Source organism: Varroa jacobsoni, unplaced genomic scaffold, assembly GCF_002532875.2.
Source record: "Varroa jacobsoni isolate VJ856 unplaced genomic scaffold, vjacob_1.0 scaffold_942, whole genome shotgun sequence".
NCBI lineage: Eukaryota > Metazoa > Arthropoda > Arachnida > Mesostigmata > Varroidae > Varroa > Varroa jacobsoni.
This window is the reverse complement of record NW_019213844.1, coordinates 48,163-71,868: the sequence shown is the minus strand read 5'-3', so window position 1 is coordinate 71,868 and position 23,706 is coordinate 48,163. Positions and strand designations below refer to the sequence as shown.

General features: G+C 38.2%; 3 protein-coding genes across 9 annotated transcripts; 2 read left to right on the top strand and 1 right to left on the bottom strand.

The window, feature by feature from the left end:
* The first annotated feature begins 31 nt into the window (after positions 1-31).
* Positions 32-7,644, top strand: LOC111265191 (nucleolar MIF4G domain-containing protein 1 homolog). Of its 4 annotated transcripts, none has more exons than XM_022841638.2 (10): positions 32-286; positions 2,213-2,548; positions 2,829-3,144; positions 3,402-4,551; positions 4,796-4,967; positions 5,112-5,357; positions 5,499-5,681; positions 5,995-6,210; positions 6,599-6,789; positions 7,040-7,644. In XM_022841638.2, exons 1-10 carry the CDS (start codon positions 50-52, stop codon positions 7,287-7,289), a joined length of 3,297 nt encoding a protein of 1,098 aa, XP_022697373.1. In that variant the 5' UTR covers positions 32-49; the 3' UTR covers positions 7,290-7,644. The 4 variants fall into 4 exon arrangements, with proteins under 4 accessions (XP_022697373.1, XP_022697374.1, XP_022697370.1 ...); XM_022841639.2 differs by having other exon boundaries at positions 3,396-4,551; positions 7,117-7,644; XM_022841635.2 differs by having other exon boundaries at positions 3,396-4,551.
* A 1,148-nt stretch (positions 7,645-8,792) lies between these two features.
* On the top strand, positions 8,793-11,466 carry RpL13A (ribosomal protein L13A). Its single transcript, XM_022841664.2, has 4 exons — positions 8,793-8,925; positions 9,385-9,457; positions 10,244-10,680; positions 11,322-11,466. The coding sequence occupies exons 1-4, from the start codon at positions 8,869-8,871 to the stop codon at positions 11,406-11,408; spliced, it is 654 nt and encodes a 217-aa protein (XP_022697399.1). The 5' UTR covers positions 8,793-8,868; the 3' UTR covers positions 11,409-11,466.
* A 5,388-nt stretch (positions 11,467-16,854) lies between these two features.
* On the bottom strand, positions 16,855-23,318 carry LOC111265196 (frataxin, mitochondrial). 4 transcript variants are annotated; one of them, XM_086970387.1, is made up of 4 exons: positions 22,788-22,878; positions 21,324-21,431; positions 18,892-19,126; positions 16,855-18,404 (listed from the first exon to the last, which is right to left on the bottom strand). In XM_086970387.1, the coding sequence occupies exons 2-4, from the start codon at positions 21,367-21,369 to the stop codon at positions 18,170-18,172; spliced, it is 516 nt and encodes a 171-aa protein (XP_086826513.1). In that variant the 5' UTR covers positions 21,370-21,431; positions 22,788-22,878; the 3' UTR covers positions 16,855-18,169. The 4 variants fall into 4 exon arrangements, 3 of the variants coding, with proteins under 3 accessions (XP_086826513.1, XP_022697400.1, XP_022697401.1); XR_015312971.1 differs by lacking the exon at positions 16,855-18,404 and adding an exon at positions 20,050-20,089 and having other exon boundaries at positions 19,060-19,126; positions 22,788-23,318; XM_022841665.2 differs by lacking the exon at positions 21,324-21,431 and having other exon boundaries at positions 22,788-22,980.
* Positions 23,319-23,706: the final 388 nt, after the last annotated feature.

Genomic DNA, 23,706 nt, shown 5'->3' with positions numbered 1-23,706 from the left:
GGGTATTTCACCTCGAAACACTGCACGCGTCATACGATAACTCTTGATAATGACGTGCAGAACGACACATAACAAAAACAATGTAAGTAGGCTGCCGTTGCACGCATTGTCTCAGTCGTTATGGAATTCCGTAAGATTTGCTCCGTTCTGCTGTCAGCGTCCAGCAAATACGACCAAGTCGTTGTTTCCTGTTTATGGATATATCCTATGTGTGTTTATATATATCCTGTACAGCGGTACCAAATTTAATTGCTCAAGCGTCGACCAACAATCAGAATGCAAAACGGTTAGTTTTGATAATGATATGACAATTTTATTGAGCTAGATATGATCGAAGTATAACGAAACAAAGACTCAGAAACTGTTAAATTGTCCAGGGACATGAAATAAATAATGGTATATGCACCGACTCAAATGTAAATCTTTAAAGAGAACGTTTTCATGGATACCCTTTAGATCATAGACGTGCCTCTAATGTGATGTAAACCATATAACAGCGTTTGAAGACGTATTTGAAATTTTCCCTAGAATTGCCTAGAACAACCCTAGTTCCCTAGAACAACCAGTTAATAAAGGTTGACTACATCAATCGTTAACTGTGAATTTCTTTGTTATTGTAAATTTTTCAAAACAACTAATCCGATTTTTCAGTGATTCTTTCTACTATTGAAATGTATGTCTTCCAAAATAGGCAGTAGATAGCATTGCGGTTATAGAGCAATCAGGACAGCATTCTGTAGTCCGAAATTCTATTTTCGATATGCAGATAATACTTAACAATTTATCATAATCCAAATGACTCATTATGCCTATTCATAACACACTTGCGATGTCCTTAACGAACGTAAAAACGGTAAAATTATGAATGAAATACCAAAAGTTTGTTTTCTCTTCTCGATATTAGCTTTCCAGCGGGGATGTGTTGCCGTTAAAGGCTTTCGGTCTAACAGAATTAATATCTATTGCATTGCGGCAAGTAATGTATAAAAACGCTTATTGCATAAGTAAACATGCCGAAGTACTACACGGCGCACTTAAACGCCTACCTGAAAAACGATGGTAACAGACAAAATCATTCACCAGACAATCATCATTGCTCGACCTACAGTAAAACGAATCAAAATAAATAGTTCCACGTGAGGTGTTCGACAACATTCGATTTTGTGCGCTAGTAGAAGCTTTGCTACCGCTTCATGCGAATTTATTTCACGTTATAATTCATTTTGTGCTGTCTTCATAATCGTTTGAATTATCATATCTGCACTACACTGAGCAAAGGTACCCTGTTGTCTGTTGGTCGATCTTTTTTCAAAGAAACAAGTGGAACTTATTTCATTAATAAGTAGTGCGACCTAATAATAAGCATATATGTAGATTCTATGTAAATATTCTAAATATTCTTAGCTATAGTTAAATGAGTTGGTAATGGAGAATGTTTGGTAAGTAAATGTATAAACTGGAAGATCCACAGGTATCGTGGTGCGTGGTGAAACGCTGTTGAAGATAGGAACCCAAGATAAGTAGACGAACAGTGTGCCATAAAACCTTGTAAATAATCCCACATAATATTAGTGTTGTTTATCATAATGAAAATGAAAATCAAAAGTCAATTCAAATGTTAGACAGTTTTTTGATGAAAATATCCCAAGTCATGAATGGCTACGAAGATTTTGCTTCCAAGAAAGGAGATTGCTTGGCTAGACATTACTGGTTAACTAATATGAAAAGTTGGCTTAGAAACGTGGCTTTGCGATGTTGTGAGTAAACTAATGACAGGGCGAAATATACGACAAAAATTTCTACCCATAATTTGTGTAACGATTAGTCATAGGCATAAATAGACTTAAGTTCCTGAAATTAAATTACGTTATTAGAATCTATCAGCTCTAGCAAAAGGTTGATAGAAGCTAATCGTTTAACTGCAATACTCATCGCTTTTTCCTATGCACAAACCTTATATAAGTAATGCAAGACGTTTTTACAAACTGCGCTCAAGTTACGGATATCAGAACGCGACGTGCTGATGTATATTTCCATTAGATGTACGCTTGTGATGTATGTGTCAATATTATACTATTAAATATATCGCTTATTATAACAAGATATTTTTTATCTGCCAGGATACAACTTTTTATATTTGTTATAGTAATAAAATCATCATATTGTCAATGTTAACTGAATAATTTCACTTGGTCATATTCTTCTTTAACAGGGTCCATTGCCTCAACCAAAAATGAAATTTCGCAAAGGAGCTCGCAAGGAGCATCGTCAGCTACAGAAACAAAAGCGGCACGCCCAGTCTGTACGTTACCTCGAGTGGCAGCAGAGCGGTCACAGTAGTGGAAAGAAAATTCAGAAGAGAAAGGGGTCGATAAACATGCGTGGCATCAACGGCCAGATGAATCGGATTTTTACGCAACTTGATATTTACGGACGACTGGAGTTGAAGACACAGCCGCATGATAACAACCATAATTTCAAAAATTTTCAAGGCAGCAGGAACGATGCAGACGGTGATGACTCCAGTGCCGATTTTGGAGACAGATTGGTGTGTATCTCATAATTCATATATGATGTATAGTACGAAATACGCGTTCAGGTAAATTATAATAAATGAAGATGAAGTCTTACGTCTAGCTTTTTAAAATGTCTAGATGTTACAGATACACCCTGAATTAATTTAATGCAGGGTGCAGACGAATAATACGTAACCTGTTAGTACTTTTTTTAATTTTCTGGGCTTATTTAAAGAGGCATGTCATTTTCACCTTCTCGTTATTTTCCATGCTATGCTAGCTAGTTACCAGAATTTTTATTATCCTTTTTAGGAGCGTGCATACAATGATAGCGACGTAACTAAAAAACTTGACGTAAAGGAATCGCATGAGGATCGCATCAGCAGATTACTCCAGGAGAATGAGGCAGAAAATAAAGAGATAGCAAAACTTGAGAAGCTACTGTATCTCAATAAGCGAAAGAATAATAATATGCCGAAGTCATTTGTTGAAGAAGGGTTGGATTTCATTTTAGAGCTGGTTGACAAAAAATATAAAAAGAGATACAATGATGATATGGAACTTTTGGAAGAACAAGGAGAACTTGGTAATGCACTTGTCGGAGATCATCAAGAAAAAGATAACGAAGGTGGGTTACAGTCAGCGCTTTAGTGAGGATAGACATAAACAAAGGTGTTAACATTTATATGAGCTCGTTGAGATAGGATTCGCTACAGTGTTGAGTTAACCTGGCGACTATAAGCATCGTAAACTCTGCATTTACTTTCAGCGGTGTTTAACTTTAGGAACTCCTAAACGATATAATTCGAACTCAAAACTGCTGAAATAAATTTAGTCTTAATTTGAGTTAATAGATATATATTATAAATGAGTAATAAGTTTCAGGCAAATATGAGGACAGCTCTGCGGATGAGCTCACTCGGCAGAACGAAAAAAGGCGGAAAATTAAATTTGCAAATCAACCGAGCAACGAGTCTGAGCAGAGAGAAAGTGACAGAGAAGTGGGCATTAGTGATTCTGAAAGTGGTGAAGAGTTGGACGTAGAGAGTGAGGAAGATTCGGAGGATGCCGATATCGTCGACAGCGACAACGAAGAAGGTTTTGACGAAAAAGATAGTGTAGATGAGACAGATAGCAAGGATAACAGGAGCAGTGACGATGGCGAGTACAAAGAGGACGTGACGATGGAAGAGCTAAAAGCTCTTCGCAATACAAATAGTGCCGGTATTAAAATATCAGAGAATATCAAAGTGAAATATCCAACAAGGACAACGAAACAGCAAATTGAGGAATCCGCTGACGACGTCATGAGGAATTTAAAAGCTATGCGCAAGGGTAAAGGGGGGCTTCTATCAGATGCAGCTGACACGACTAATGCAAGTAAAAGAAGACGAGTGGTTGAAAAGACCGAGCATACTGACTATGAAGATAATTCGAGTGAATTTAGCGAGAAAGAAGCGAGTGACGAAGATGATTTAAAAGACGATGGAAACGAACAGAATCTTGAACTTGATTATTCTGACGAATTTGGTAATGAGACTGTAGAGGAGAAAGAGCGTAACGATAGCGACAGCGAAAGTATTGTGGCGGATCATTTCATACGCAAGAGAAACAAAGTGGCTGCAGATGGCACGTACGAGGACATCTATGGACGAAAAAGGAGCGCCCAGGGTGACGTCGTCGATTCCGTAAATCAAAAGTACGTTCCTCCAGCGAAAAGACTCGCAATGGGCTGCGCCAATAACGACAACAACAAGATCGAGCTGGAAAAATTACAAAAACACGTTAAAGGTCAACTGAACCGTTTGAGCGAAACCAATCTCCGTCCAATAGCAAGCCAAATATCTGAGCTTTATTCAAAGCATTCGAAGAACAACGTCACGTCAATCTTAAGTATAGTAATCAGTGATGCAGTGTTCGGGCTCAGTCTGACGCCCGAACGACTCGTGTTAGAGCCAGCTCTCCTTTGTGCGCTGTTGCACGCAAACGAGGGCCACGAGGTGGGCGCGCAGATTCTTGAAGATGTCGTCGACAGGTTAATATTTACTTATTATGAAATTTATATCTCAAGTGTTTATGGTATCCGTTACGAGGGGCTGGGTAAATATAAGTCATATCTGCAAAACCGGTAATTTTCTTTCTATTGAATAACGAACTGGCATTTTGTGAAATTCGCTTTTACCACAACTTATTTTTAGTCATGGTTAGTTGTTGTACTTAAAATATGTACAAATAATAGCTAATTTTTTTAAATTTTTTTTTTACTTTTGTACGTTTAGGCTCAGATCACTCTTACAAGATAAGGAAGAACGCGTTAAAGGTAAACGACTGGAGAACGTGTTGCGTTTCCTATGTTACCTATTTTTATTCAAGGTAGTCGGCCACAGTATTATCTATGGAGTTTTAAATAGGCTCGACCCGACAAGTGAGCATGACGCTAAGCTTATACTGGTGAGTTAAAGCGACAGTTATAATCCAGAAAAGATGTTTAACCGGCGTATCCCATGAATTCCGAATAAATAATTGTATTTTTGTTGGAAAAATACAATATCTTGCTGGCCTGATTTATAATACTGTAATTTTGTTGGATTACAGGCTGCGCTGAAAACGTGCGGCTTTGCTTTGCGCAAGTGCGACCCGGTCGCTTTGAAGGAACTTATCATTTCACTGCAATCGAAGTGCCGCGATTCGAGTTCGTCATCCCAACATCGTTTCATGCTCAACACACTTTTTGCGCTCAAAAACAATAACATTTCGAAGATCTCTAATTGTGACCCTTCGCTGAGCGAAAGAGCCCTCAAGTCACTTAGAGCATGTCTTAACAAAGGCGCCGTGCTTCAGGTACGCTATTGAGAGGCATGGTTTCTATTTAGATCTGAGAACATTTAAACTGCTTCATTTATTCTATATGGAATCGCTTTTTTGAGGAAAGAGTATCTAAGGTAGCCGTTTTTTTTTGTATCGGTTTACACTTACTCTTAGGAGCTACATGTAACGTTGGAAGACTTATACGACGCTCGAATGAAAGGAAAATGGTGGCTGGTAGGTTCAGCTTGGACGAAGGAGCAGACAGAGAATGAGAATGGCTCAAATAAGGGTTCTACACAGGCGGCAATCTGCGTAGTGGATGAGCTCAGTTCAAAAATTTCGGACCTTGCTCGTAAAGTAAGAATTATTTGAAACTTGTTTAAAAAATAATTTAAACGTGTCCTCGCCTATTCGTGTACTGCGACAGTTTGGCTTATAATGCATTAAATACTTTTCTTTTCCGTGCCTTACAGTGACGCAAATTGGAGCAATGAATAATTGTGCATAAATGTATGGAACAAATGCCATTCATTTTTCTAAAATCCAATAGAGACACAATGATTTTTCGATGAGTGGTTATCGTCAATTGTATTTCTCACTTGTCATGTATCAGTTTCAACATAAGCTATTTTGTATCAAAATGCCTGGTGCGGCATAATGTTTACGACAGGCTGGAATGAACACGGATATTCGTCGAGCAATCTTCGGTATTATCATGTCTTCCGAGGACTACCTCGACGCGAGCGAACGCCTCCTTAGACTCAACCTTACATATGTCCAACAAAGGGAACTTTGCTACGTGCTACTACTATGTGCCGGGAATGAAAAGCGCTTCAATCCTTATTACGCCCATCTTGCACTTTTTTTCTGCAACAAACACAAAAAGGCAAGTGTCTTCAAATCTAGTTAAATAGCAATGCCGCTTGAAAAGAATGCGAGTTGTGTCTTCTAGAACTCTCGTTTTTTTTCACTATGGCTCCACAAAACAAATAGTTTGGTTACTTTTCTCGTGTTGAGATAACTCCCTGGGTTATTCAGGTTCACTTTCAAGATTTTTGATTATCTACAAATTTAAACTCGACCGTCAGACTGACAAGTAACGATGTTACAGCATATTGAGGATCTGGTTCATCTGTTAAAACTGCGTATGTATGTAGTTAATATTTATATTTTAATAATATAATATAATATTATATAATAATTGGTGATATATATGTAATATATAATAATAATAAGTTAATAATATATTGACTTTTTCTACTTGTCTATTCTAGGAGTTCTCGATGACTCTTCAATGCGCTATTTGGGACGCCATCAAAGCTATTGGCTCGTACTCTGAGAATAAAGTAACAAATCTTGCACGATTTACGGCGTTGCTCGTCTACCGCAGAGGTTTGCCGTTATCGGTTCTCAAAAATGTTGAGTTTGTTGACTTGTCAAACAATAAAGTCATACGATTCCTCAGGTGAGAAATTCGGAAAATAATATAATATATCACTTCTAAACATGAATATCTAGTTCACCCAATACGGTTAATTTCCAAAAATGAAGATTAGTTCTTGTATATAGTATTGAACGTTGTTTAATACTCAATGCTTTACCCGAAGAAGCCTAATGAAATTGTAGCTACATTTCTAGATACTATAATTGCTTTGAGTATCACGTACGACTTTATTACAATATAATCCAAATGTCTATTTGGCTAACATTTGCAGGGTTCTTTTGTTAAATGTCTTATTAAATCTAAAGAGTGAAGATGTTTCGGTCTTGTTCGCAAAAATCGCTCTGGCAGGACCAAAATTGGAACTTCTCAAACAAGGACTCGGTATTTTCCTCAAAAGATTCCTTTTAAGTAATATGCACCTGGATGATGCGCAAATGAAGAAAGTGAAAAAGAACATCGAAGCGGCTGAAGAAGGTCTCAGTACACAAATTGAAAAATCTGAAGTTGACATATTTGAATAGGCAATTAGGTATTTACGTCTAAAACTGATTTATTATATCCACGACGAGGAAAACTAATTTATTTTCTATTAAAACCCGTATCATCAAACACGGTGTTATGAAAAAACATTAATGCATAAAATCTCGTTCGAAGTTAGTGTTGTTATCATCTGTTCATTTGGGGACTAAGTTACTGGTATTCAGTGAAAGTTCTTTAAATGCTATGCTCTTTGACCCCTTTTGCCAAAGGCAATTGTGACGGAGAATCGTTTCTGATTTATATATTTATTGTTATCTAATGCTGTAGTTTTTTCAAAAATAGATGTGCACCTGTGTACATAGAAACGTAATAAATACGCAAAATCAAACCAGATAATGTGTAATTAATGCTTACAACTTTTGACGGCTATTCGTAACGAAGAACACGAGCCAGTTAGCTAAATATGATATGCAATTTATGATACACGCAAGAGACACTCTATAATATTACAAATATCGAAGGTGACTTGGATTAGTCCGCAAATATAAACGACTCACCATGTCATAACTACATCTGTGTTAACTGCACCAAAAACATTCTTCTTACAAATTTAATCGAAATTTCTTAGTCTTTGTTCAAGGCTTACATAATTATGTAAAAAAAACTCATCGTAGTTTTTAATAGGACAACGAAACTACGTGCGGTCTTAAATTTGGCCTTACTTAATCCTTATGAGGACTTTATATATTTGTTTTGGCCTTACTTAATCCTTATGAGGACTTTATATATTTGTTTGTGTATTTGTTTGAGTTTTGTTTATTTTGTTTGAGAACATATATAAGCATATTACTCACCTGTGAGGAACAGGCCACAAAGCGATTTTTTATTATCAGCTTGATTTAATAAATACGTGTCGGTATATCATTGTTACTTTATTGTTATGTTGTTTGGTTTTTCAATCATATTTTGAATTATTGGTTATTCAGATTGCCGGCCTAGGTTGATATATGCAGTATAATGAATTGCCATATGAACTCTGCTTATCACGTCATATTTGAAACACATCTCCGTAAACTACGATCAAGCAAAGTACTGTAAAGTCATTTATATATGCCGAGAAACAATAGAGTTCCTCGTTCGCAGATACTATTTTATCATACACACTCCGAAACTTCGTTCTGGGTTGTTTTCTCAAGAAAAGCTTGATCAATCGGATGAAACACGGAGCAACATTATGGATTCAGTGGGATAACCCCATCAGTTTATCGTCACTTTGATCTGTATAGTTGAAGTTACCTTTCTTGCTAATATATACCCTATGGAGCTAGAGAAGTTCTCCGGATTTCTTTCCGTAGTGCCAATCGTTCATAGTCAAGACTATACATCATGTACTCGCCTAACTATATACCGCTTGAGGTACCCGCCCCACGAAGCTCGATATTTTTATAACTTTTGTTAAAAGGTACACACAGCAGCAACATTTAAAGAATCAAATTCTCATCTTGTGTGTGTATTGCACCATAAACTCCTCTTCGATTTCAATATTCGCGGGCTGAGAGGCTACCGATCGCCCGGCCGCCAAAAGTGGGGGCGCTGCAATCCGCGGAATCGAGTCGGCGCATGTTAAGCCTTAGTCGAACCTTTTTAACCGAGGAGATGCCTGGATTCACTGAGGCGGTAAGGATTTTTGCTAAAATAGTGCATTTTTCGCAAACTTTTTGTCGCGTGCATGTCTATCGACAGATATCCGTGATACAGCAAACCTTTACGGTTGTGAAATATGCAAAAATCGATGAAGTTCTACGAAAAACGTGATTGTTTTTTTTTGGCAGCAACGTGTGCCCTGTGGCCTATTCGTTCACGTGTATACTGATTCGCTAACGACCGTATAGAAACTTTTTGATTGTGCTCAATATGTTGTCTAGATGTTCTACGATGGGTGTTTTTTTTTCGCGCAAGTCGTCCTAGATCGTAGACTGCACTTAAGCTCATTGTTCGGTTTTGACCGGCATGTGATGACGAAATCCTCGTGTTTAGGTCGTGAGCCTATATTGCTATAAGATAGTGTTTTTAATGTGAAGTGAAAACAAGAATGAATTTTTCATTTGCGTGCTGTGTTGCTTTCTTGAATTTCAGCCGGTTTACATCGACGGCAAGGGGCACTTGCTCGGCCGTCTTGCATCTATCGTCGCCAAGACTCTTTTAACCGGTAAGCTTAATTGTACGAAGTGGCGTGTAACGTGAATGAAAGCTCGTGGTAGTATGCAAGCTCTTCGAAGGAATGATGCTTCGTGATTGAGAGAAACATATTTGTGTGTAGGTGCTAGTAGAAACAATTAGAATTTTACTAGGGATCATTTTCAGTATTGTTCGAAACGCTCTTGTGGGGGAAGAAGGGTTTGTCATTTTGCGGTTGATCGATGAGGCAAGGTATCTTGGGACTGCACGAAGCCTTATGTTGGACCTCTAGGACCTTGCAAAATTAAAGTAGTTCCCAGATAGCGATTCGTTCTTGCATCGATTTGCAATGGCGGTGCTGTGGAGTCAACATTACCAATTCAGCTTTTTTCGGTTTCACCATTACTGTTTGACAGGCAAATCTAAAGTCTGCAATCTCTAGCATTGTTGTACAAGCACAAAAATCTTATGTGTAGGTTGAATGGGTAGAGCAGATGTTGTTCAGTACGCAAATTAGTGCCATATTTATGGTAATGGTGGGTGCAATTCACAGATCAGGACGAGGATTTTTAAGTCAATAGTTAATATGAAACAGGTTGGCGTATTGTTAATTAGCTTAATGATTATTACATCTGCACGTTATGTGACAATTTCATACACCCTGGTTTTGTATGTATGCAGATACGTACCCGTGTAGGCTGGACTCACATCCCTGTAACATTTCACTTGGCTACATGTCAGGCATTTTCGTGTCGTGATTTGTTGGCGATGGCCATTTAATGCTATTAACCAGCATTTATTCGCTGTTCTTGATCAGGTCAGAAGGTTGTCGTGGTTCGATGTGAGGCGTTGAATATATCCGGCGGTCTCTTCCGCAATAAACTTAAATACCTCGCCTTTTTGCGCAAACGCTGCAACGTTAATCCGCAACGTGGACCGTTTCACTTCCGCGCGCCATCGCGTATTTTTTGGCGAACAGTGCGAGGTATGCTGCCTCACAAAACAGCCAGAGGCCAGAAAGCGCTTGGCAACTTGAAATGTTTCGAGGGCATTCCGCCAGCGTACGATGTAAAGAAGCGCATGGTTGTACCTGCTGCCCTGAAGGCCGTTCGCTCGAATCCCCGTCGCAAGGTCTGCAAACTAGGTCGACTGAGCTCCGAGGTAGGGTGGAAGTACGCTGACGTCGTGGAGACGCTAGAGGCCAAACGGAAGGTTAAGGGATATCTGCGCTTTAAGCTCGTTAAGCTGGAGAGGGTAAGTTGTGTATACTGTTTTGTTTATGTGTTTCTAACCGATGCAGCCGTGCTTCAAATGTGTTTTTAAGTTATATATATATATATATATATATGAGAGAGAGAGAGAGAAAGAAAAAGTAGAAAAAAGAAAGTAGTCAAAAACATCTCTTGACTACTCTCCGTATATATTTGTGTTTTCTATTCTGTTGGCTTTGTCTAGCTCATTGTTTGCATCATGTTCGTGTTTCGTTTTGGTTACAAAAATTTAAATGATATCCATTCAACTATTAAACTCCCAATGTTAAAGCACGCGCCATTTTATTTTGAGCTTGTGTGATTACATATTGTCAATACATTGTGGAAATGTTTCTGCATCTCTTTGATCCATGCATGATTTTTCTCGTCTGTGTGGAATTTACCGATGCTACACAATTTGTTTGCGCGTCGTACAAGTGACAGCTGCGTTTGCATTTGTCGCTACATAAACGCTCTACATTGGATTTTTAATTTTTTTTTTATCCTACGAAATATTGCTTAACAAATTTACTCCATCCATACCGCATGTATGCTATTGTTATAACCTCGCGAATTTTCAACGTTACTGCTAACATCACACCCGGCCAGTAGTAATACTGACGGCACGCTTCATATAATTTGCAGAAGCTGAAGAAGCAGGCGAAGGAGAGCGTCGAAAAGGAGATCGCTCCGATTCAGAAACAGTTGCTGGAGCTTGGCTATTCCTGCTAAATAGTAGGAGGTATGCTTGTATTTCTTGTGGCGGGGAATAAACGATGCTCCTGTAAAATATCACGTGTCCTTTATCTAATCTATTTAAAAGTTCGTTAGACTGGAGTAGGTAGCATTCTGGTATGAGGCGTATTCTGAACGCTAACGACTCATGCTCCGATTAACTAGCACAGACTGTTTCGGTGATATCTATTTGACTCAGTAGCTCTCTGTGATAGTGCCTAGCTTGTGTAAAAAACTTTACATGTGATAAAGGTGTGGGGTAACGAATAGCAGCAGGTAACTTTACGGTGCTTCCTATTAAAGGGCTTGCCGTCTCAACAGCCTGCTAGACTAAATAATTTATTAATATACTCAACTGGCCGAAATCCTTTGCGAGTTATACCGTGAATTTACATGCGTTACGGAACTTGACCAAATTTGACCATTATGTGAAGCATTTAGGTACAAAAATATGTAAGATTATTATATTGGTTGCTCCCATAGCAGGGTGCACTCTGTGACAAGCGTCATGAATGGCTTGCATCAATTTAATACCCTGCTAAAATGAATTTCCCTGGTTCGTTTCAAGTTAATAACCCTATTTGGCGTTAGCTGTGAGTGGAATACATAACGGACACTTAGATAATATTTGAGACTAGTTTTTTAGTCAAATGCAATTTTTCTGCGGGTCTGAAAAGTACAGTGAACATTTCATCTGTCCTGTATTTCAAAGCCACGCTAAAGAGATACGATACTAAGCAGATCTCGTGATCGGTAAAACCAGCCGACGGGACTTACCAGTTTCGAACATCTGATTTTTTTTCACCTAATTACCACGACAGTCAATTTTTTTCCACACGTATTCGAAGATACACAACGAAATTAAGTAATTCGTTGAGAACCTGCGTCTCTTCGTTCCTCGTTGGTGTCTGTTTTAGAGCCTTCAAGGTCCACAGAGGCGCTACAGCAAGAAAGTCCCGTCATCATCGCAAGCCGACGAATTCGGTGTGCGGCTTAAACGGTTCGCCATACCACATCCTTTTAAAAATTGGTTGAAAGCTTTGGGCGTAGAAGCAGCAAACATTCCCGGTGTGAGACAGACAGTCTTATGACGGTACATGTGTCTGCAAAAGAAACCCCCCATTGACATTAAACTCAAATGCTCATCGGAGGTATTTATACTCCTCCAGCAATGGAGTGGTCGTCGAACATAGAAATACTAATTTAACAGAATGTTTATCACTAGTGAGTGTATTCCTTTTCTGTAAAAACTACTTAGTGGTTAAGCTATGATACTCACTACTTATTATACAGGTATTGCCAGTAATATATTCTTCTTAAAAAAGCTTTTTCTGAAAGTCATAAGTGACTGAAGGGTGGATTCTCAGTAAGAAGCACATACATTAAACTCACAGAAGTTTCAGAAAAACAACACTTAGCGCGTGGAGATTGTCTATAAGAAGGATTTACATCAGAAGTATTTTCGAACGACCATCTTGTAGCAGCGGCGAAAAACTAAGCCAACAACCACCACCACAGCAACCACCTTCAACAAAGGTGACAGAGGAGGATGTCAAGATCAAGTAACTATGAAGCTTGGTGTTTAAAAGTAAAGCATATTACTAATGAAGCGAACTTGTTGGAACTATTTTGCGACTAGACTATCTGAACGCAAATAAGCCGACAAAGCGTCGCCGAATAAGCGCTGCATGTATTTGTATTGGTGGCCATTGTTGATTTCTGGTCTTGAATGTAGCATCCTTACTCTGGAACAGTTACAAGATAATTTGTTGACTTACCTTGCAGGTCGACCAAAACAGGTATGGTGACCTGTCCAATGGTCGATACTGTCTGGACGAGTTCATCATTATCTGGCTTCGTTTAAGATAATTTTAGTCTGTCCCTAGATGAAACTATTACCTTCTCTCATAAGTTCTCAAGACAGTGTTCATCTTCGACTACCTTTAGCATTAGATGAATTTCTGCGCTCCTGACTTAAAAACAGTTGCAAAATGTGCGTATACTTTTTCTGTTAACTTATTCAAATTCACTTTCTCCTCCCGTTCCTGCCAGCACACCATCCGCCTACTAACTAGCCGACAAGATTATTTAGCACCAAGCGCAAACAGAGAAGCACAAATAGGCTTTATTAGTGTAATCTTAAGATTGAAAACGAGTGAACAGTGTATGCCTTAATGTTGATTCAGAGGCGTATTTCAATGGACTCGTTATACCAAACAGTTGGAACAGAAGGTTGCTTGATGATTATATATAATCAACCGACTACTTCGTACCAATGATATTATACACAGCCATATCCGTAAACCATCTGCTTCATTAAAACAACAATTTAAGATATGAGAAACAGTCTAGATCAGAATGTTAATGTGCTTTTGCGCCCAAGCTTCATTCTAGATTTTTGAAAATTTGTACTAAGCAAGTTTATAAGTTTTCTGCAAATAATTAGTTTCAAAGTTATTTAATAATTAGTTAATAATCAAATAATTAGTTATTAAGGGTCGACAACATTTCGTAAGCACTGGTACTCATTCCCACGGTGTTCCAATCTTTCAGAGCCATTGTGGATTATAACGTGCGAAAACAACGATGGACTGCACAGTGCGACTAAGGCGAAAGCAGCCCTGCGCTCTGACTTTATCCTTCAACATTGAAAAACTTAAATGCGGAAAACTTTATGTAGTTTATGCATCAAGTGTGCTTGAGCTAAGCTTATAACTATAGTTAAGCTTACAGTCGCAGATTGTAGCAAGATTTCCTTTCGATGGTAGCCTCCATGGTAGGCAAAATATTTCTTAATCTGCAAAAATGATTTCGTTTAAGAAGGTCGGGTTGTCAATTTTCAAGCAGTTCGACTACATTCAAACGAGTACATGAGCTCTATCGACGTATCGAGACATAGACAGACCAAACTGATACACGTAAATAATAATTAGAAAGGGCTTGTTATATAATCGTGGCAGCTGTCATTCTCGGTAGCAAAGCGAATTCATGCTTTCTTTCGTCAAACACTGGCTGCAATAACATTAGCTTACTTAGATGACCTGCCTACGACCAGCTAACAGTCGAGCTTGGTTTACAGGGTAAGGACAATTTTTATTAGCAACTGTGGACAGCAAGTTTTTCAAGAACACAGTCTGCTAGAGTGTGTTGTTCTACGAGGCTTGCCATAACAAGCGGTTCATGATTTTTCCTTTCTTGATTTATTCTTGTCAGGTCGGGATATACGGTGAACGAATAGCAAAATAAGACCTACGTTAGACGTGCTTAAGATGATGATTATTACGGAATGATTACTTCTTTAAAAGTTGGTTGGGAGCACTTCAACAGGCATCGATGAGCCTTTCAGACTGGACGATGTCAACAAAAAAAGTGCAAAATCAAAGCAAAGCCAAGCAGACGGACGTGTCACGACTATCGTATGCATTGTTCGTTTACCCGTTTCGAACAAATTTAATCTACAAGGATTTAACACAAACATTACCAATAGGCAGAACCTCTAATAACGGTCATAGCTTTTTTGCCACAAACCAGCGACGCAGTTAGAAAAGTCGACTTTATTTAAGGCATCACTACATCACAACATTTTTCTTAAGATCTCATGATTCTATCACTTATTTTAATTAGGCACAGCGTAAATATATAACAACAAACATAGAGACACGTCTAAAGGAATATAGCTAATTTTACAGAATGTTCAATACAGAATATTCAATAACTGTATGTATCCATACAATTTCACAAGATAACACGCTGAAGAGAACAGGCTCTATATTATAAAATACAAAATATTGTATATTTCTCCTTCTTGCTTAAAGGATGGATAATGTTCTTCGTCATGGTTGAAGGTTAGTGAAGGGCAAAAATAATACGCTGCGTTTTTTTACAGTAACAAAAACAAACAAAATGAAATTTGCCATATTTTCTGCCACTTTTGTGAAGCAAGCTCGTAGTGCCATTGCAGTATGTTAGTTTGGGGCAGCAGTGTAGTGAGTGCAATTTCTGGTAACAATATTTGGTTACAGCTTGGTTATTAATTTTGAATTCTGTGATTTTTTTGGTCTGGTATTGTATTGTATACAGAATTATTTGACTGGAACACGTATTGTTAAACAAAGCAATATACAGAACAATATGATAAACGCAAGAAGACCTTAAGGATGGTGCGATTTCTAAAAACACACTGGCGCTGGCGATAAATTAAAAAAATCGCAAAAACAAAATATTGATTAACATAAATAATTATTCATGTCGCCAGGTCCCCACCAACCTTAGTAGCAGCTGCGTGAACATCACCAACACGCATTCACAAGCAAGCGCAGCTTGAGTAGCTATTCCACCGCAGCTGATAAATGCAGTGCTTCCCAATGCGCATTATGCGCATTATCGAACCACTAAACCCTTAGCTACACAGCCCTACTACACACCCAACCCCTAACTACACACCTGCCCGGTGGCGTGCACGTCACATTTTCTTTTATTCCTTCCAACGCTATGCCATTTTTGGCCTTTATGTACCTGCATCCCAACCATTCTATCGTTCGAATTGGAGCTCAGAAAGATACGACAATTGCACTAGCTTTATTGGTATTATTTTCGAAATGATCGCTCAGTATATACCTCCATGTAAATATACGTACACACGTGTGACTGCTGGAGTATAGTAGACCTTTTCTGTTTCCGGCATGGAACGAGGGCATTCTATTTTCGTGAGTTGCGCATCAAACCGAAAAATAATTGTTGTTGAGTATAGGTTGTGGCAGACACTTGGAAAAGAGAAAACAAAAAGAATGGGACAAGAGGACATAGTGAGGCGACTGCCATCTTCTTTGCTGCAACTCAAGCACGAGTGAATTCGAATTGAGGGATAGCAATCGTTGGCTCAATCAAAACAATCAAGTCCGCGGGCTTATCTTTCAAAACGCGATAGAAACTCCCAGTCTTCAATACGCCGAACCTACCTGGAGCACAGTTTTACAGTAAATACACACTGACCTCGAAAATTCAAGCGAAAAACGAACGTCCTTTTTCTAAAGATTACCGCCAAAGGTACCTCCCTGCTATTTTCAATGGTACAATGACACCAACAAGACATTTCTGGCAGTTTTGACTTAATATGCATACTATTTATACACGTAATGAGAAATAAACAATGGTCTTATTTTACGGCAGGCGTTTTTCATACATTCATAAGTTTATCAATATGCTAAAAATTATTTGTTCATTGTAAAATAATATCAATTGAAGAATTAGCTACAAATATTTCAGTAGTCATTTATGTTGTAAATGCAAAACAAAACCCAAAGATCGTTTAATTTTACTTAACCATAAATAGTAGCTAACCATGAAAAACTAGAGAAACAAAAATAATCATAGTTGAAATAGCAGTGAAGTAAGTTGTATAAGTATGCTCTCCTATAGTAAACCTATAATGAACTCAGCATAGTTAAATAAAACAACAAACTTAAACGCTTTATTTTGGAGGCTTCATCTTTCTCTCGACAGCAACAGTCTTCAGCAAACGAGTTTTATCTCGGAAACTCTATTGGGCCGATAAAAAATCAATTCTCTTTACTCTGCTAAACAGTTTTGACCTTAAAGTACATGAAATATTCGTCGGAAGCATTTAAGGAGTGGATCGCCGAATACGAGACTAGATTTGGTAAAAAATATATCGGCAAATTAGAGTTTGATACCACTAGCAGACCCAATGGCAAAATTTACGTACTGTATATCAAATGGAAATGCCTACACATCCACCCACATATATATATATATATATATATAGGCATTTCCATGTGGTTTTTTATGATGGTAAACTCAGTGGTCAGATGGCATTAAAGACAGAGTACCGAACTACTCACTATCCACATTCGAAAAACTTCAAAAACAATTTTCAAGCCACTCTTGGTGGACGTTAGTGCGGCGCATCGAAAATTTCAAAGAAGGAACACTATTAGTTACTTTTTACTAGATACAAATCATAAAACATAGCAGTCTAACGTTTTGTGGCTTGCGTCTACAACATTATAATGTAACTAAATACCTGAAAGCCGAACAGCTCTGTCGGACTTACACATTGGTGAGCCATCAGTACAAGAAAATAAACAAGAAACAAGTACTTTGCCTTGTTCTGCAAAAAAAAAGTTGAATTGGTCCTATACTTGGCAAATAGGCACAAGACGCTTGCTGTTGTATGCGTCAGAAATCTCTTAGAGCCCTATCTAGTAAAATTCTTTCGGAATGCAAAACAGTTACAATTTGAAAAGGGGCCTGGTTACAAACAAATATTTTGTAAATGTTTTGACGCCCTTACAAAACTTCGACCAAGTCGGCTACGGCTTGCACCATCCATTTTCATAGTACTGTTCATTCGGCTAATGGGACTTTTTGTGAATCGCTTATATACAATAATCTAATCCTTCCATGGCGGTTTATTTGAAAATTGAATATAGTCTTATTATAATTTCGTATTCGTCATCGACAGTCTAGCCCAAAGAAATCGACCTCAAACTCTTCTGATGAGTATAAGCTTTTTTGGGCGCCTACCTTCTTTTTTAAAATAGCGTTTACTCTGTAGGTGTCGACTGGATGCTCGAAGTAATAAATGCAGATAACTGACATCCACTACAGAAAATAGTGGGAATTCTTGCAGACGAATGCTTATTCTACAAATCAAAGGATGATGAGGAATTAGATCGCCCTTTGCGACCGTTGCCAGAAATTGCTTTTCTCAAACCATATGAAATTTTGTTGAAATCTTAGTATTGACTGCTAACGTTGTATTCAGAATAGCCGGGAGTTGTCGGCGTAGGCGTGATTTCCATATGGTTATATTCCCAGTAATGTTCGCCGTAACCGCCTCGTTTATCGCCCCAGAGGACATTTGTTCGGAATCGGGGTCCGTGCCGACTTTCATGCCGTTCGATGAAATTGTACAGATTACCCTTGCGAAAGCCGAACTCGTAAGTATCCACTTGCGGGAGCTTGGCGTACCTGCGTGGTCAAGATACAAATTCCTCACGATATAAAGAACGAACTTGCTATAACATTTCACATGGTGCAAAGGACAATATAATTACACAGTGTTGAGTGTTTTCGTAAGCTGGCGTTTGCCTAAACCTCGAGAAGAGTAGGTATTTGTCTAATGTGAACGAAAAATGATATGGTAACTAAGTGATTTATTTTTATAGGCTGCCTTTTCCGAACTAGAAACCTTAAACTGTTAATGGACCACTTTGCGTTTTTTTTTTGTTGCACCTATTGACTGAAATAATCCTCGCGCTGATTGACCATAAGTAATGCAAATTTGTTTGATGTCCATGTTTAAGAATTTTTCTTCGATTACTAAGAATGCTTTTTTAGCTAATCAAGCTCCCCCGGCCTGCGCGTTCCTCCTTAAATTCTTTCATTACATAAAAATGCACCAAAATACGACTATTCTCCACAGCTAATATGACTTCACTAACAAGACTGTACTCACTGAAAATGTCCGTCACGCCCTCTTCCTCCACTGCCGTTCCCTCCATCACTTTCATCCCCTCCATTTATGTCCCCTCCATCACCTCCGTTCCCTCCATCTCCAAAGTCACTCCCGCCACCTTTGCCCATGCCCCCCGTTCCAAATCCGTTTCCACGGCTCCTACCGCCACCGGCAATTGTTTCTTGGTTCGTCTCGTCACTATGTGTAATCGCACTCACACTAACTGCGGACGGTGCTGTAATAGAAACAAGCGGTAAACGATGGATAGGAACCTTGATAGCCGATGAATAAGAGGAGGATAAATTAGATGGACGTTGGGAACTATCACGAGAGAGGCTTGAAAGTTTTGAGTGCAGGTTTCTCGCGTGAACATCTCGGAAGGGCGATGCGGGACGAGTATGGTCATTCAGTAAAGGTGCCGAAGTTGGTGACATGAATAATCGGCTAGCAGTAGATGAGGGCTCGTACGCCTTCGATGCTACTTGTAAGGCCAGAGCTTTAGTGGTGAGGAGTACGAAAATCGCTACACTAAGTATCAAAGATGCTGTCAGCTGAAAAAACAATTGAACATATTTCATTTGCCAAAACGTGCAGAGAAAGCGAAAACCATTTCGGTATATTTTTGCCTAGGAGCTCATTAACTGACTTGCCTCAAGCTGATTGGATGCACAAGTAAAAATGACAAACCAATATTATTTCTCTTTGGTGAGACCATTGGCAGGGACGCTTACCTATTTAAACCAAGTTGGTGATTATGTTCTAACTCTCATTGTACAGTTATCATTTGGTTTTTGGAATATTGTTAGCAATATGCATGTCTAAACATCCAATTGAAAGGTTTGAATAAATAGGGCTAAAGCAGATCCCGATTATAATATATGTGAAACAATAGATTTAAAAATTTTTTATAGATGTTTATTAACGATTTAATGAATTTAGACAAAACCATTTTAATAGTACCCTTTAAAATAAGCACTACGGCCGATAGTGATAGAGCTTGACCTGATCGAATGTCAAATCATATATATCCGGCAATGTTTCCAACAATGGAACATTGAAAATACTTTAAAACCTACAAAAACATCTACCATGTAAGAAATCTGCACCATGACATGTCTGAACGCTAATCTACTGATTCTCTCGACACCAACAACCTACCGAAAAACGCGTCGCTTTCCGTTGAAGTATCATGTCGCACCTGTTCCAACGCAAATGATCTAATCAGTGGTCAGCTGTCCCTTAAAAGCAATTCGAGACTGGGGGTTTGTTACGTTGCAACTCCCCTACAATCATCGGCTTATCCCGAACGTAGCGCACAAACGCTACACATGGCCGAACTGACTTCCAACAGCTTAAAGTGAAACCCTCCGAAGTCGTTGAAGCGACTGAACGCGTTTTTACAGGTTTTCCGTAACACGCTTATTGGCTGTAGTGCATGACGTTATCAGACTGTATGCTGGGGAGCAAAATTCGAAATTCAGGCTACTTCGTCAAACGTCACACACTACGTTCGACCGCGTCGAACTTGCGAGAATCGGCATGGAAGCGGAGCTTGAATCTAGTTACCGCATTCACGCAAACATCACACGAAGCGGCACGAAGAAAACGCTAATAACGATAAGCACCAAAGGACTAAGCATACGCGACACATACGCTAACGACATTCCCGTCAGCTTTCGTTTGCCATTTGACCGTAAAACAGTTTTTTTTTTACGGAAGTCCAAGTAAAAGAACAATTTTTAGGTTACACCCCATTAAGTATGGAATTAGGAAACGATTTCAAACAATGTTTTATTTTTGAGGATACTATTGTAAATATTGTCATTTCTAGTATAACCATTCGCTAAATTCACATACGTCTCACGTGTATTGATTAAATAAACGTTTTTAGATTGAAATCCATAGTACCCCAACAATCAAAATTTGATAGATTTATATCTTTGAACCATTTCTAAAGGTTTTGATTATTCAGTAAGTATTTTATACTTTTTTTGAAGAGTCAGTCTAATTAGCGTAGCATCTGAGCATAATTAATATTTTGTTACGGATTTTATGTAAATTTTTGGATGTAATAGATCACTATTTCACAGATCTCCGTTTGCCTAAAATATGATTTCAAATAACAGCCAAAATTGCACTGTTGTAATTGAAAGCTTTTAATCTATGGCTTTACAAATGCGTGAAGTTCTCATACACTACGATGTGTTCAGACCGATTGCACTTTGAAAAATCTGCTGCCAGTCATCTTCATTCAATATGTATACCGCAAGACTTATATTTAGTTCGTTTTAACATTAACTACAAGCATTTGCTTATTACTTATTAAACAATTAAAGTGAAGCATAAGAACAACATTCCTTAAATTCAAAAAATTCTGAACGAAATATGCTGTAGTATTAATGGACTTATAGAAAATATATCCCTACGCTGACCTGTCACGAGGTTACAGGAACCCATTTTGGTTAAATACGTAACCATTTCTAGAGTTTGTAGACGTTACTTCGAGACCGGTAGCTCCGCTAGTGTAAATAAAGGCAATGCTGAAAATCACGAAATTGTTTGAATTTATATTTTTCATTTCAGGTACAAGGACATTATAGCATCCTCTTCATCTTAATGAAATTATTGGTTTCTCAAGATAGTATCAAAAAAGAAATAAAATAAAAATACAAGTGGATAAAAAGAAATCTATGGGTTAATGAACAAAAATTCAATGCATTTGTGCACATTTATAAAGATCGCTAGCTATTGTTGTAACTAAGCAAAGAACCTTGTTGGTGTTTTTAATCTTTGATTTTATTGCTATGTAACCTATAGTTTCTAATATTATTATGTTAAACAGGTGTACTTTGCCCTACAATTTAGATAACACAATGATCATAAGCATGTGTGATACGAACATAAAACAGTGTATGTTCTATATTCAGATCACACATATTATCAAAGAGACTCCAGCCCCCCAACGAACGTGGATAATTCAATAATAATTTGTTGACATGTTTGTCGTAGCGAAATTTAATTAAAATACTTTAAGCTACTAAATACAAATACACATAGAAATGACCGGTAACAGAGCAAGAGATGTGTATTTTCCCTACAGCTGTAACAATAACTTTAGTATAAGAAGAAAAATTGTTAGATTTAGCGTCTTCCTTAAATGCATTGACTAAAATCAATCTGTTCATTTTGTAGAATTTGTCGCATCTCTTGCGTTAGTAAAGCGTTTAACGAGCGGCCGTCGTGCTTGTAAATCCACTCAGAGTCTATATAATCATACCTGCAATTGGCAAACGTAAGGAACCAACTTGATTAAATCTGATTAAGTAAATGAGTTATAGCTTTTAAACCTAAACAAACGTAGGTCAAAAGACTTAGATGGAATATGAACTTTACTAAACTGGAGTCGATATTTGTTGTACTATTTAAAAAAAATCAATCGACAAACATCGAAAATTTCTTTATCACTTGGGGTATACAATAATGAGTTAAGTTTTGGTTAGTTGAAAGTACTTGCGGCTCGTGTTTCTACTTCCTTAACGTGAAGTCAATGCAGGCGAAAGGTTTTTAAGGAAGTGTTTATAGACAGATATAATTTTATATTAATCTGTCCAAATAAAATTGTTTCTTGGCTGAACAACTAGTCAGTTCCACTAATTTTGTTGAACAAGGTAGGTTATATAACAGAAACGTATTCTGCTACTCACTGCAAAGCTAACGCAAAGTGAACCATTATCGGAAGCTGAAATGGCCTGTGGAATACCAGAACCAACTCGCTTAATAGAATAGTAACTCATCGACGTAAATCATCAGTGGCCACTAGCTATACACTGTCCTGAATAGCTATGCATTTAAATTCTTCTAATAAAGTGAAGCTCGGCATATCGTCATTCATTTACCTCTTAGGTCCTGAAATAGGACTGGATAACCATATTTGTCTATTTGGAGTTTGCTTGTTGATGACATAGGTCCCGTGGTTCTGGCCTAACATAACAGTTAGTACGCCGTCGCTTAAATTCACATCAGCGTCCGTCACCTCCTCTAGTAACTTTTCAAAATATTCGCAGAGATTCTCAAGACTAACTTTGCACACTTTGTCATATTCAAACTCTGACATTTCGCGAGCAACTGGGGTCGTCTGGAAAAGCCGATGTGTCGGTGCTATCGAGGCGTCAGCTCCCTGTAAACATGCTGTCGCAAGCACAGGTGTTAGCCTGGTTTGTAGACTCGAAAATCCTGTCCGTAGAATTAGCTTTGCCGCAGGTTGCCATACTGCACAAGTAATTGCCCTGAGCAACATCACCTTTAAATAAAGCTCGAATAAAATTTGCTTAACTACTTAAACTTTTTCTTGAATAAATATCACAATAAGATCGAACGAGCGAGGTCGCGCAGAAGCGGTAGAATACGGCATTGTTTATAGCAGGAGTTTCGCGTAACGGCGACTAGATGGCGCTGTGATCGCACCTTGCACTCATCGCTCATTATCCAACGAGAAACGAGTCTGATTGTGAATGCTAACCTCCAAACATATGTTTGGTAATTTGTAAATGAAGTTATCTATGATATCTCATGAAAAACAGAAAAATCACGTCAACTTTTGCTTAATTGCGTAAACTATTTGTACAGATATGACGGGTTTATTAAGCGAGTGTTAGTAATGTCATTAGCACACCTAGTAACGCGCATTAGCATACATAGAAAGCTTTGCGTTTTTCCTTTTAGACTTTAGAACATGCTTTTCATGATGGCTAAATTATTTATTTTCAGATGCATCCTTTGCTCCATGCATGGGAAAAACAAGTGCTTGTTTAATGT